The sequence below is a fragment of the Cordyceps fumosorosea genome, assembly GCF_001636725.1.
Source record: "Cordyceps fumosorosea ARSEF 2679 chromosome Unknown scaffold_20, whole genome shotgun sequence".
Classification (NCBI taxonomy): Eukaryota; Fungi; Ascomycota; class Sordariomycetes; order Hypocreales; family Cordycipitaceae; genus Cordyceps; species Cordyceps fumosorosea.
In genome coordinates this window covers 64,066-78,082 of record NW_017387320.1, presented here as the reverse complement: position 1 = coordinate 78,082, position 14,017 = coordinate 64,066, and the positions used below count along the sequence as shown (strand labels likewise).

Genomic DNA, 14,017 nt, shown 5'->3' with positions numbered 1-14,017 from the left:
ACCATCCAGAAGGGAGTGTGTTGTCTTGGCCTCCTTGCAGGTACCTTGATGCGCTGCCATCATCGCTGGAGGCACGGCGAGTGGGGGAGCTGCAGCGCTAAAATCTGGGGGTGGGACGCCTGAACCCCTCCTCGACGGACGGACACTCTGCCTGAAAGGTCATGACAGCATTATCGCAGTGCCTGCGGAGCAGCCCTCGTCTTTGGTGCAGGACAAGAGGGCTTCGTAAGAAAGCTTCCAAGTTCTGTGTTATGCTGTTGAGGTAGATATGCCTCGGAGGCTCAAAGTGTCTCATCTAGAAGCTCCCATCAGGCAGCAATGTCCAGCCTTCCGTCAACTTATACCAGAAGCACCAACACCGCCGCCCGCGCTATAATAACTCTCCGCACTGGTATATTCAAGCCTAAAACAATCCATGTCCCCATTGGCGTATACTTGCGGCGCGGGGTAATTTCAATTCCTGTTATTAATAGAATTGACAGATGCCATCGGCGAGGGTCTGTCCGTCACTTATTACATAGACCCCTTCGGCAATCCAACGCTGTGGCTCCTGCACCCCCATGCACGTAATGGCAGTCAATGGAAAAGTGTGGTTGGGTTAGGTGACCATTCTTAATATTTCTGTATTAATATAATTTGATAAAGAAATGGTAAAATGCCCAGCCAGGTGGGCCAACGAGTGTAGAGAAGGGTAAGGTGAGAAGCAGTGTCCGCTCAGTGTCGCAATGCTACAGTCATGGTCTTGCGTTTTCTTGTCATTTTTTGTCTTGGCTTAGTTCTTTCATCTTTCAACTCTTGATGATCTTTTGCGAGGTTGAAAGTGGCGTCTTGCCGGGCGACTACTTGTGACTGCCTGGAGAGCACGGCGTCTCACACCGTCCTCGAAAGTCCGGCCCGACAACCAGGCACTTGTCACACCCACACAGGAGGTCCAGGTGCGTGCCCGTCTTCTGGTCCGCCTTCTCGCAGAGGCAAACGTACAAGGCATTGTCCACGTTGGTGCTGGGCTTGCCGTTGGGGCACGACGCGTTCGGGGTCTTGCAGTAAGCTTCGGCGAGTTCCTTGTTAGACCAAGGTGCCTCTGTAGCGTCGTGTTAGCTGTTTCTTTACTTGTTTCTATTTCTATTGAATAAAATGGCAAATGGAAACACTTACTCATAGCCTTCAACACAGAGGCGCAATAAGTGTAGCCGCATTCGCAGATGGGGCCCTTGGGCGCCGGGGTCGGGCTGCCAGACGGAGTGGGGGTTGCCGGAGGCGTTGACGGTGGCGGCACGGGTGGTGCACCTGGAGGGGCAGACGGCGACGACGAGTTTTTAGGAGGCGGCGCCGGTGCCTGCGGCTTACCCAGGACGAGGAGGGCAAAGGGGGTGACGTGCCAGATCTGCATGGTTGCGCGTGTGTCAAGTTGATGAAGTGTAAGTTGGGATGCTAGCCTGGCTGATCTTGAACCCAAATTTCTCTCAAAGGAGTTCTTGCTCATCTTTATATACTCATTCATGATACTATTATGTACAGATTAATTGCACAACCCTAGAAGCATAGCCCGCATGTCATTCGTCTTCCCCGAAGCTGTCATGTTTGATGACGAGCAGTCCACCGAAACTGAGTATCGCAAACTCCACGACAAATAAGTGACAAACATTTCTGTCAGGCTGAACATTGAAGCAAAATAAAAGCCGAATATGCCGTGTCATAAGTAAGGCCAGGCATGAGAAAAATTCGCAAAACACAGAACACATCATTTGTGGAAGCAAAGCATGGTAAAGCTGCCATGGACTTGATGAGGCACTGACTTAGTTATGAAAATTCGTTTCCACCAAGTAGCACAGCGAGGATGTTTAAAGTCACAATTTATAAATTGCTATCCTGGCCATTATTCATCTGATTGAAGCTTACCATGAGTCCTTCCGGTAATAAAATTAGTGTGGGAAGTCCCTGATTCCATGCCCTTCCGGGTAGCAACCTTGGTTGGGTGAAATTGCCCCGCGCTGTCGGAGCTCCGTACCCCGCCAAAGGAAAGACGAGCAGCCCCGCGAGCAGTGTTGGCCGAGATTCCGAAGGCCCCAAAAAAAATCCGATTTCCATTTCACAACTGCCAAACAGCAAGCAGCAACAACTCCCACCACACGTCACAACAATCATGTCGGACTTGCAACCAGCCGCTGCCGACGACAACGTCATCCGCGTCGGCACGCGCAAGTCGCCGCTCGCCATGGCGCAGGCACACATCGTCGTCGCCGCGCTGCAGGCCGCGCTGCCCACGCACCGCTTCCCCATCGACAGCATGACCACGACCGGCGACCGGGACCAGACGACCGCGCTGTACAACTTTGGCGGCAAGGGCCTGTGGACCACGCAGCTCGAGGACAAGCTCGTCGCCGACGAGGTCGACGTCGTCGTCCACTCGCTCAAGGACATGCCCACCACGCTGCCCGACGGACTCGTCCTCGGGTGCGTCACCGAGCGCCACGACCCGCGCGACACGCTCGTCATCAAGCAGTCCCTGGCCGACCGCCACGGCTGGCGCACGCTGGCCGACCTGCCGCCCGGCAGCGTCGTCGGCACCTCGAGCGTGCGCCGCATCGCCCAGCTCGCCCGGCGCTACCCGCACCTCGCCTTCCGCGACCACCGCGGCAACATCAACACGCGGCTGGCCAAGCTCGACGCCGAGGACTCGCCGCTGGCTGCCATCATCCTCGCCGCCGCCGGCCTGCAGCGCATGGACTTTGGCCACCGCATCTCCCAGTTCCTCGACGCCGACGGCGCCGGCGTCCTGCACGCCGTCGGCCAGGGCGCGCTCGGCGTGGAGTGCCGCGCCGGCGACGCGCGCGTGCTCGCGGCGCTCGCGAAGCTGAGGCACGAGCCCACGGCGCTGGCGTGCACCGCGGAGCGCAGCCTGATGCGCGCGCTCGAGGGCGGCTGCAGCGTGCCCATCGGCGTCGAGACGGCGTGGTTGGAGGGGGAGGATGGCAGCCGCCGGCTGCGGATGCGCGCTACGGTGGTGGCTGTCAAGGGCGACAAGGCGGTCGACGCGGACGAGACAGAGGTGGTGGCGAGTGAGGCCGAGGCGGACGAGTTTGGCAAACGGATTGCGAGCGACCTCGTGGCGCGTGGCGCCGACGCGATCCTCGACGCAATCAACGCCGACAAGGCCGTGCAGGCAGAGCAAGCGGAGCAGGCCGCGCAAGCTGGGCAACCTTCTCAGTAGAGTACGACTCTGGAAACATACAAAACAGTTTGGACGGTTTGCTGGATGATGCAATGAGGCAAATTTGATGGCTAGATGGAAACAATGATCAACATGACGCTCCGAGGAATAAAACTCCAAGGTGGATGAGAAAAAAGAAAAACGCCGTTCATGACTCGGCAATTGCTGCTCGATAGTCCTCTCCTGCGAGGATGTATATAAGAACCCAAAAATCTAGAGTAAAAAAAATCACGTTATGGTACACCACTTGTAGTCTTTTGGTAGAGTGACCCTGCCAGGTTGAACTGTCCCAACATATTTTTATAAAATCAATTCCGTGTTAAGCAGAAAAACAAATGTCAAAATGCTGCGGTTGGTGGCGGCACCGCTCAGTGTTGTATTTGTTGAGCAATAGCCAAACCTCCGGCTGTGGCACAATCGTCACACAGCGCGACCAGACAGCACCTTGATCCCCTCCGCTTCGTGCATCGTCACCGCACTCAAACAAATGAAAAAAGTCGAACCCTCCCAGTTGAAGTTCTTCTTGACCTTTTTGTCTCCCTTACTCGGAGATGAAGGCCTTGTAGGCCTCGGCGTCCATGAGCTGGTCGACCTGCTTGGCGCCCTCCTCGTCAATCTCGACCTTGACGATCCAGCCGCCGCCGTTGCTATCGTCCTCGGGGACCTGGTTGATGGTGGCGGGCTTCTCCTCAAGCAGGGAGTTGGCGGAGGTGACCTTGCAGCGGACGGGAGCATTGATGTCGCTGGCCGACTTGACCGACTCAACGGCACCGATAGCGTCGCCCTGGTCGACAAAATCGTCGGCGCTCTCGGGAAGCTCGACGTAGACGACGTCACCAAGCTGCTCGGCAGCGTACTCGGAGATGCCAATAACGCCAGACTTGCGGTCAGCAGACAGGTCAATCCATTCGTGGTCCTTGGTGTACATTTTGGCGAGGCCTGGGAGAGCAGATCATGGTTAGCAATCGAGCAGGAACGGACCTGGTCAGCGCGTTGGACAATGAGGAGGATGGAAGAAGGGACGCGAGTTTGTGCAACCTCGGAGGATTTAATGGAGGCGACATACCTAGACGCGAGGTGGTGAAGCTGCGGACGGGCGTGCGGGCAGCCATGGGAGTCGAGCGGGCAGCAAGGCGCATAGCCGCGGGACGAGCGAGGCGGAGGACAGAGGCCATTGTGGATGTTGTGTGGAGGTCGTGGGAGGAGAGTCGGAAGAGAAGAGCAGAGCGAGCCGAACCAAAAGGATTGAGAGGAGATGGGAGCGGCAGGAATAGAGACGACGGTGATGAGTTGTGTGGAAAGACAAAGTTTGGAGGAGGAGAAAGAGGACGATGGAGAATGGCCTGTTGCGGGTTTGGGGCGGCCAGAATCGCGTGCGGCAACAGACAAGCTTCTGCCAATTGACTTTCTTGGTGGCTGTAGGTCGGCCCCGGAAGCTGTCAGTAGGGCGCGCGGGAGCAGCCTGCCAACTGAAGCCGGTCCCCTCCGGTGCTCAACTGGCCTGGTGCACAACTGGGCGCTGTCTGGCTGGGACCGCGCTGAGAGAGCGCTGTAGGCGGAGTGCGACAGTAGAGGGCCACAGCGCATGAGCAGCAAAAAGCGGGTGGCCAAGGGAGCTGTGGCCAATCAAACATTCAGAAACATAATAGCCCCGCGGTAGAGTGCTGCAACTTGTGGTTCTTTTTACACATAGTTTTACTACAAACAATTGGGTAAATGGGAAGCAAATTCTTCGACAAAGCGGAGGAAAACGCTGAAAAAAATCCGAATAGATCACGAGATTGGCCAAGATGTAGGATAAATACTCTCTGGTACGTTTAAACGTTGGTGGTAGGTTCAATGGCTGTTTTTCGGTGCCTTGCATCACAACACCTTGGGGAAAAACCGTTGCAAGACCAAGGCGTGAATGACCAGCTGTTGCGACGTCGGAAGCCAGGCTAATTTCGGCCTGTCAAAGCCTGGGCGCCGTTACGTACAAGATTTTGAAGTGCCAAAACGGCGCCCCTGCCGTTAGCCGAACGTAAGAAACGGTAGACAGCGAGTTTCATACGTGCGACTGGCATGACCAGGACGTATTTGAGAATGTAAGGGAGAAGAAACCCCCAGAAATCTCCGCATCTCGGCTGTTTCGCACCGATCCCGATTTGCTTGATATGGAGCTCGTGACCAAGCACGGTAATGCTACGTACGCTCCAGAGGCAGTCGCTGCCGTTGGATACGCCTATTGGTTGGATAGTGCTGCTAAATACACCGACGAGGCCGACGTCAGGGACAACAGCAACGCTCCGTCCAGTATGCCAACCTGCTTGGGAGTGAGGCAGGCAGTGATGAGTGCCGATAGACAAGCTTCCAACTAGATTTCTGTTGCCCAATAAACAGGGTTGGACCTTGTCGGTCGTAGGTGTGACAAAACAAGCTATTTGTCACCTGTAAACCAGAAAGAAAAAAAACATCGAAGAGCGGTAGATTGCATCTATTAGATTGATACGCGAACCTAAAAAGAGCGCATAAAGTGGAAAATGAAGTAGGCAGAGTTGCGTTAGTCGAGGACATCCTTGGTCAGCTGGGGGCATCATCAGTTGTGTAGGCAATTACAGTTTGTTTGGTCGTAGTCACTATTCCGCGTCATGCCAGAGTAGAATAATGGCTTGTAATATCACAACTCACCTGTTCCGATTCATGCTCACTGGCGGCGCTGCGCTTGGCGTCGTCCATGCCCCAGAGGCGGGGGCATTGGGGCCATCAAACACAACAGTTCAAAGACCAAAGGCGATCTTGGGAACCGATTCAACTCCAAGCTGCCAAATCTGACAACATCCAGCAACATGTCTTTGCTTCGTAGAAGAAAGGCATCCTGGCTGGGCTGCATTTCGTCATCTCAGAAACGATGCGACTCCCTGCGCTGACGGGTCCGGCCCCTCTAAAATTCCGGGTCCTCTTCAGGTCGCGCGCGCCAGGCCACCGCCCGAACCATGGTCTTGCATCACAAGCAATCAAAGAAACCCGCCGGCAATATTCATTACTGTTGCAGCCTTCACCCTTCTTTGCATTTCTACCGTCAATCACATTAGCTGCACAGCATTCATCATCGCTACCTGTCTGGATCGCGCCCCTCCCACGTTTCGGTCCAACCATCCCCCCTCCCTTTCGGCTGCCAGCCCGCGCGGCTACCCAACAGCCCTCGCACAAAGCCTCCCCGCCTTCGTTTCTCCTCTCTCCGCTTTCGCTTTTGGAAGGGAGCCCGTTACCGCCTAAACACCGCACGGGACCATCCCTTTCGCCATGGAGACTGACGACGTACCGGCCGCGACGCTGCACGACAACCTCGACGATACTCTCGGAGGACTCGACGGCTCGCCGCAGGTCCCCTCATCGTCACACTACAGCAATCACCACCACGACCATCAATACCAGAATCCTCACCACAGCAACAACGACACACACGAGCACGAGCCGCAATCGCCGGGCGGCGGCCCATCACATCACCAACAGCAGCACCACGATGAGGACCCGCCATGCACGCGATACACGCCGCCCGCGCCCGGTAGCAGCGCGCCGGCGTCAGCGGCGCCCGGGTCGCGGGCCGGCAGCGAAATGTCCAACCCGTCGTCGTCGCAGCAGCAGCACCAGGCATACGGCGAGTACGCTAGCAGCCGCCAAGGTTCGGGCGAGCCGGCGGCGCCCAACGGACGCAACCACGTCGTCATCAAGGTCGGCATGGTCGGCGACGCCCAGATCGGCAAGACCTCGCTGATGGTCAAGTACGTCGAGGGCAGCTGGGACGAGGACTATATCCAGACGCTCGGCGTCAACTTCATGGAAAAGACAATCTCTATCCGCAACACGGAGATTACCTTTTCCATTTGGGACCTCGGCGGCCAGCGCGAGTTTGTCAACATGCTACCGCTCGTTTGCAATGATGCTGTCGCTATTCTTTTCATGTTCGACCTCACACGCAAGAGCACCCTCAACAGCATCAAGGAGTGGTACAGGCAGGGCCGCGGCTTCAACAAGACGGCCATCCCGATCCTAGTCGGCACCAAGTACGACCACTTTGTCAACTTTCCGATTCAAGACCAAGAAGAAATCTCCAACCAGGTAGGCTGCAGCTCTTTCCATGGTGTATATGTGTAGATGGCTGACTATTTGCAGGCGCGACGTTTTGCAAAGGCGATGCGGGCCGCTCTCATCTTTTCCAGTACTAGCCATAGTATCAACGTGCAAAAGGTACTTTGTTGATCTTGGCAAGCTACCTTTTAAGCTTTAATATCGTGACTAACTCGATATTGTTAGATTTTCAAGATTGTCCTATCCAAAGCCTTTGATCTTAAATGCACGATTCCCGAAATCGAAAACGTCGGCGAGCCGCTACTCCTATACCAATCTGTCTGATCCATTGGTGTGTTGGATGGAACGCAAGGACATTCCACAACACAGATGAAATCTGCAGCTTGTACGCCGCCGTTCTAGCACGAACCTTGCGTGACGTAATGTCACGCCCAAATCTGCCTTGGCAAACCCGACACTCTTTTTTCCGTTAATGTCGATCCCGTTCCGCAGAGTCATTGAATTGGGGTTTATAGAGGATACTGTATATTAAAGGAGCGTTCTCACTGGTGGGCCCTCCAACATGTTCCTCCGGAAGGGACACAAAGCACTTTTTCTTTTTTTACTCTTTTCAAATCGTTTGACGGCTTGTTGAGATGCGCAGAGGCGGCAGCGCACATGTCTCGGCTGCTTGCATCGTCGTGGGCCACAGCCGGAGAGACTACCGAGGCCCCCTGTTGTGAGAGTTGGAATAGAGAGCAAGACCGCGGGGGATGCAAGATGCGCATTAATCGACTCGCCGAGGCTGCATATGGGGAGTTAGTGAAGTCAGGAGACGATGAGATGAGTATGTATCTGAGAGGACCACTCTGCATTAGATGTGCCGCAACAGAGCAGAAATACAAAAAAGCAAACTGTAATAAATCTGAACAGTCAAGGCTACAGATCTCCAAATTGAAGCGTGATTCGCCATACTTGTCAGCCATGTTAATGCTGCGTAACATGGGCGAGGAAGACAACCGGGTTTGCGTTCTTGGACATAGATAGGTTAAGTGTAGCCCAAATAAGCAACATGTACCTCTGCATGAAGCTGATTCGATAGTGGACTGAGGATGCGCACAGCTGCAGTCCACGAGTCCATGGTCTCCCAGCGGTGTCTGTCAGGCCGCCGGCGACACGCTCACTGTCATCCCGGCGGCCTAGGGCGGCCATGCCCGCCGCAGCACCGACATCTCGGAGCTCAGCTTTCTGGGGAGCAGGCCGAGAGACTCTTTCTCTTCTCTATTAGATGAGTGCCTGCCGCCGGAGGGCAAGTGTGCCCCATGAATTCACTGCCCGTGGCGCTGAGCGCCGCCGCAGTCAACGTCGTCACAGCCGGTGGCCATCGAATCGCTGTCTTGGGGGGACTGAACTACGGTGGTGGAACGCGCCGGCGGCGAGGTCAAACGACCATTCCGTGACGGGGGGCGGGGGCTTGGATATGCCGCACGGCTGGACAACCTGCTGGGGGTTGAGACGAGCGTACTCACCTGCGAGACGGCCGTCGGCGTGTGTGTGCTGTCAGGCACTGCGCCGGTGTGGGGAGAAGGGGCAAAGGGGGAGAGATCGGGCTCGGGATGGATATGGTAAGGATTATAGGGTTATGGTCGTACAGGCTACGATGAGCGGCCGCATGATCGAGACACACCGGTGTCCTCCTTCTCGGCGAGCAGAGTGAGGGAATGTGCGTCCGGCGCGGCGGGCCAGGGGAAGCCTCGAAGCGCACGGATTTGGGGGTTGGCTGGATAACGCATGGATAGATTTACCATGTGAAAAATGGTCTCTGTTTCCTTTTATGTCGGGCGACACGGGTGTTGGGGAACACGGACTTGAGCCAACAGCGACTGAATCTGTATATGAGTCCATGACTACAAAGCGCTGGTAGAGGCGCAGCCGCTTTGCCCTCAACCGAGCGTAAAGAAGGCCAACAATGCTGACCAAGGTGCCGGGCTGTGCTCATGAACAGCCTAAAAAAAGTCTTCGAATTGTGAAGGATGTTGTAGAGGAAGAAAGTTGAAAAGGAGGTTTCAACGTCAAAGGCGGCGGCTGACTTGGATCACGATGCCGAGGCAGTTACTCTACAACAACAGCACTTCGTAGGTAAGCTTGGGCAGTTCTGACTGTACCTTAAAATGCACGAAGATCTCTCTCTTTTTTTTTTTTTGCCTTGCTCCGTGCTGGCTAACATAGCCTGGACGACGACGGCGACGCTCCTAGACAACAAACTTCACGAAACCAGAACGAAAGGGCAAATGAAGGAAAGGACGCAAAAGAAAATGAAAACAAGAGAAGAGAATAAGTTGGAAGCGAAAAAAAGAACGGCGGTCAGATACCTAGGTCCTCGTCTTCTTTGACCTGTGCGTGGGAGCCGTCATGAGGAGTGGCTGCAGAAGCATCTGGCGCGGTTGGCGCGTAGCATCGTCATCATGCTAAGCCGTCGACTCGTCGCCACTGACATGACTATCATCCTCGAAAGGGTACATAGGTACCCTTTTTCAAGATCAATTGCAGACACAAGATGAAACGAAACTTCAGTCACATCACAGTAGCGCCCGTCCGCCTCCCCACACCTTGCAGTCGTCTGTCCCCCCGTCTAGGCTCAATCTGTCTCTGTGATAATGCTTCATCAGTCTATTACGGCATAACTCTACTTGTCACATCCAAGGCAAGGGCCTCGAATTCGTCCATCATGAGACCTTTTATGCGCCGGCTCCTCCCGCCAATATTCGTAGACACCACCATTTTGCTCGACATGTCATGGGTGGCTGTACCTCTCCCCGCGCGCTAGTATGGAAATGGTACCTGCCTTGTTGTGGGGGCCTCCTCCCCATTGTTGCTTGCTGTTGACTGCAAGCGACCAGTTGCCATCCAAAACAAAATTCCTGCCAAACAAGGCCAATCTCCCTTTTCACCTCAACCTTAATTCTGCCTCTTATTCTTCCTCTGTCACCTTACCAAAACAAAAAAACATAATATTCAAACCTCTCCCTGCTTCCATCTCCGACTTTTCTTTTGTCGACCCCCTATCGACCACATCCTCTTGCGCCAAGACATTCGTTTTGTCGACGCTACCTACACTTGCAGGGTTCTCGCCGCAATCTGTGGCACTGTGCCACCATAAAGTACCTGGCACCACCTTTCCCCCCCGAATTTGGTACTGAGTGGCTGGGCCGCCTCGCACCACTCCCCTCTGCTCTCCGTTCTGCCTACCTCTGCTCTTTGCTCTGCTCTCTTTCAATAATTCCACACTCCTTCTATATTCCCTTCTTCATCCCCTCTTCCTTTACTCCAACTTCAACCCTAACAACCTGTCTCGCTCGGCATTCCGCTTGCTCTGGTCATTCCCCCTACTCTGCATTGTTCGTCCTTTGCGGCGTTGCTCTGGCTCTTCAATTAGCGCCCGCCTCAACAAAGTGTAAGTTCCTTGTCCTTCCTTTGAGCCGCCGTCGCCTTCCTCTAGCCATTGTGCCCGTGTTTCAAGCATCTACGCTTGTAATACTTTGGCTAGGGCCTTACAAGTCTGCTGTTTATTATTCGCCAAGCTGTTCAAGTGGTGTTAATTCTGGTTGCTGCAGTCTCCCAACCTTGACCATCCGTTGACGCGTGGTCCCTTCGTCACTCTACCACCATCGCGCTCTTCGGCTCTCGATAAAATGGCCAACGACAACAAAAACTCGCAAGCACAGCCCGCAGAGGTCGCAGTTCCTGAAAAGGCCACCCTCTCGACAGCCACTACTGTCTGCGTTATGCCCGTCGAAGTCTCAACACCTCGCTCCGAGCGCAGCAGCAACCCCTTTGACACCGACGTCGAGGCCGCCTTAATCTCCCAATCTACAACCCGCAAGAGCTGCAACATCCCTAGAAACAACGAGTGCCAGGTTTGGCCCGGCAAGCAACACTGGAAGGACAAGGCCAAGGATGCAAAGATGAAGCGCAGCTGCACCTACATGTCGCGGCTCAACCATCGCCAGAAGATTGCAGCCAAAATCCTTCTCATTGTCCTGATTGTCGGCATCGCTGTCGGCGTCGGCTTTGGCGTCAGCAAGCCTCTCGGTGCCCCGATCTGGGGCAACAAGCCGGGCAACTAAGCACCGGCCGCAGAGGTTGCGATCCTACGACCTCTACCTATATACCTATTATACACACGCAAGCGTGCGACCACCGATCATTTGCCTACATCGAACCGAGGAAAATGGGACACACCTTGATATCAGGCGACTCTGGCCGGGAAGCGGGGTCAGGCGTCGCATAATTCCGCTTCTGTACATACAGATAAGATTTATCCGGCCCGTCATGGGTATCAGCAGAGTTTGGCGTTTGGGAGTTTCCTTTCACATCATGTCCAATATGGAACAGCTACAAGTCATATTGTGAGGCAGTTAGATGTTGCATTACGCCGGAATGGCCACTTGATCATTTCCTTGCGGCCAGCACATAGAATAGAGCATGCCGCCCAATGTACCGCCCGTCTACGCTGTGATTTGTTTTGCCTATTGGTTGGTGCATGTTCGTAGCCGCGTTGGACAAGCACGGCATACCCGTGACCTAAGCTGCACATGACAGAGATTACCGTGCCAAGTACGGGGATTACATACCATCGTCGATGGTAAGCTGGTTTGTGCCGTTCTGTATAGGCCTTGGCAACATCTGAACTCGTCCACAGACGCAGGTATAAAGGCACGGCTCTATCGATTCTCCTCACAGGGACCTGGTGCGCTGAACAACTTGCGCTAAATAAACAATTTAACCTTGGGACCGACTAGGTACAAGATGCCAGGCACAGGAGCACTGGAGCCACTCGCTGAAGCTAGCGCTATAGAGAATACCTAGAGAGGCAACCAGCGCCACCGAGAAGCAGTCTTGTGTGGCCTCTCGCAGGTCCTCTAGTGGCGGCTGCAGTGGGGTTGCTAGCCAACCAAGGTAAGGTTTGGAGCGGGCCACGCCCGGCTTTCAAGTAGTGGAATTTTTAGCGGCCCTTTTCTTTGGTCTGGTCCTCTGGTCCATGTTGCTTTTTCGCCTCTCCCAACCAAACGCCAACGAACTCCCCATCTCAACCCATGTTCTCACGCATCCTTCATCTCGTGGCTTGGTTCCCTATCTTGCATCCACCACTCGCCCCGAATCTAACCTCTCGTAGCCTCCCCCTCCGACCGGGGTCGCTAGCAATGAGCTCCAGCGCATCTGCATCTTCCCAGCTGGCACCCACTCAGGGCTGATTCGATGCAGAAACCAACAAATGGACAACGAGCCCAACTTTTCTCTGGACGGACTAGTTCGCTGTGGATTCGTCTCGCCTAACTCGCCAGCACTCTTGGCCAGATGCAAAAAAGCTCTGGCGCTGCCGTGATGTCCACCTTGCCCGTCTCTTTCGACTGCGGGGAGGCACTATTCGAACGCCGAACGCCAGTCCGGCCATCCTCCGTCCACATACTTGCGTCATGTCTTGGGTCGACCAAGTTCGGCGGGCAGATCTCTGGGCCTGTGCACTTGCCCCTTCTCTGGCTTCTGGAAAACTGGATTTCCGAGGGCCTGAAGTATGACTGCTTTCCGCCACGATGGCATGCGCCGGTATTTGACGAATAAATTGTCGCCAAGGGCTCGCATGACAGTTCTGCCGCCCCTCGCGTATTATTATTATTAGACAACGATAGGGCCAGGCCAAGGATGCCAAAGATTGACGCACGAGACTGGATCACGACCTCCACCGTGCGTTCCCTGCTGAATCGCGGACGGGTGACCATGGACGGACGGGCCACCAGCTCTTTTCACCCCCTCGAACAATAAAAGGCAACAGAACACGGACAACCCGAAAACGAGGTGCCGGTGCTCATCATGGACTGGCGAGCCGCGATCGGCAAATTTTAAAATTGCCACGCCCATTGGCAGCGACAAGACTGACATTTTGCGAGATCCACCGTCAACGACGTTGCAATCTACTTCACACTCCTAAGGTTTCTCGTTTCTACTAATAAAAATAACTAGTCCCTCTTCCTCGGATATAAGACTTTACTCGAGGTTTGACAGGTTTTCATCTCGCTACGAGACAACCGCAATTTGCAACCCGGGCTTCCCTCTGCAAGTCACTTGCAGCCAGTCTGCAGCCGCCACCTTTTCTGCGTATGTTGATCGGTCTTTACCGGATGTTGCATTGCAGGTCGCCTCCTCCGTTCAGAAGTAACACCGAATGCCACACATTGCCAATGTCAATTGTACTGGAGGGTTGAGCGCTGCAGGTTCTGCAAGCTTCAGTCCTTGAACGTGGGTGATCACCAGCTAAGTTTCAGCAAGTAGAGAGCAATAGTCCCCAGAGATTTCCATTCAGACTTGGTGGCTGGGTTCAAAATTTCCTTTAAGAAATTGTCATTTTCCATTCGTCCTCTTATTCTACTGTAAGCAGGATTTGATAGTGGGTATTCTGACTGCCCGTTTTCGTTCATGTGCTATTGTATGTAGGCAGGCAGGTGGTCCTGCCTTGACCAGACAGGGGCTGTCATACACGAACAGTTTCAACCAACAGCACAAGCAATCTATTCGTTTTGTAATTTGAACTTGAATATTCTATGTTTTTGATCCATGAATTTTGATTCATCACTTCGTAACTGCGTATTTAAGCTGGCCAATTGCTTCGACAGCCCGTGTCTGGCGTCAGCACTTGGCGAGTGACAACCCGTAAGGCGGCACCTTCCGTTGCAAACGCACTTGATCATTCCTTGCATTCGG

General features: G+C 54.3%; 5 protein-coding genes across 5 annotated transcripts; 3 read left to right on the top strand and 2 right to left on the bottom strand.

Moving 5' to 3' along the window:
- Positions 1-839: 839 nt before the first annotated feature.
- Positions 840-1,390, bottom strand: ISF_07096 (hypothetical protein; the record flags this gene model as incomplete). Its single annotated transcript, XM_018850700.1, has 2 exons — positions 840-1,081; positions 1,156-1,390. The coding sequence occupies 2 exons, from the start codon at positions 1,388-1,390 to the stop codon at positions 840-842; spliced, it is 477 nt and encodes a 158-aa protein (XP_018701977.1).
- A 753-nt stretch (positions 1,391-2,143) lies between these two features.
- ISF_07095 (Tetrapyrrole biosynthesis, hydroxymethylbilane synthase) lies at positions 2,144-3,211 on the top strand (the record flags this gene model as incomplete). Its single annotated transcript, XM_018850699.1, has 1 exon — positions 2,144-3,211. The coding sequence occupies one exon, from the start codon at positions 2,144-2,146 to the stop codon at positions 3,209-3,211; it is 1,068 nt and encodes a 355-aa protein (XP_018701976.1).
- A 541-nt stretch (positions 3,212-3,752) lies between these two features.
- ISF_07094 (Glycine cleavage H-protein) lies at positions 3,753-4,386 on the bottom strand (the record flags this gene model as incomplete). Its single annotated transcript, XM_018850698.1, has 2 exons — positions 3,753-4,150; positions 4,278-4,386. 2 exons carry the CDS (start codon positions 4,384-4,386, stop codon positions 3,753-3,755), a joined length of 507 nt encoding a protein of 168 aa, XP_018701975.1.
- A 2,107-nt stretch (positions 4,387-6,493) lies between these two features.
- ISF_07093 (protein TEM1) lies at positions 6,494-7,603 on the top strand (the record flags this gene model as incomplete). The annotated part of the gene is made up of 3 exons (XM_018850697.1): positions 6,494-7,309; positions 7,364-7,438; positions 7,505-7,603. The coding sequence occupies 3 exons, from the start codon at positions 6,494-6,496 to the stop codon at positions 7,601-7,603; spliced, it is 990 nt and encodes a 329-aa protein (XP_018701974.1).
- Positions 7,604-10,950: 3,347 nt separating this feature from the next.
- On the top strand, positions 10,951-11,385 carry ISF_07092 (hypothetical protein; the record flags this gene model as incomplete). The annotated part of the gene is made up of 1 exon (XM_018850696.1): positions 10,951-11,385. The coding sequence occupies one exon, from the start codon at positions 10,951-10,953 to the stop codon at positions 11,383-11,385; it is 435 nt and encodes a 144-aa protein (XP_018701973.1).
- Positions 11,386-14,017: the final 2,632 nt, after the last annotated feature.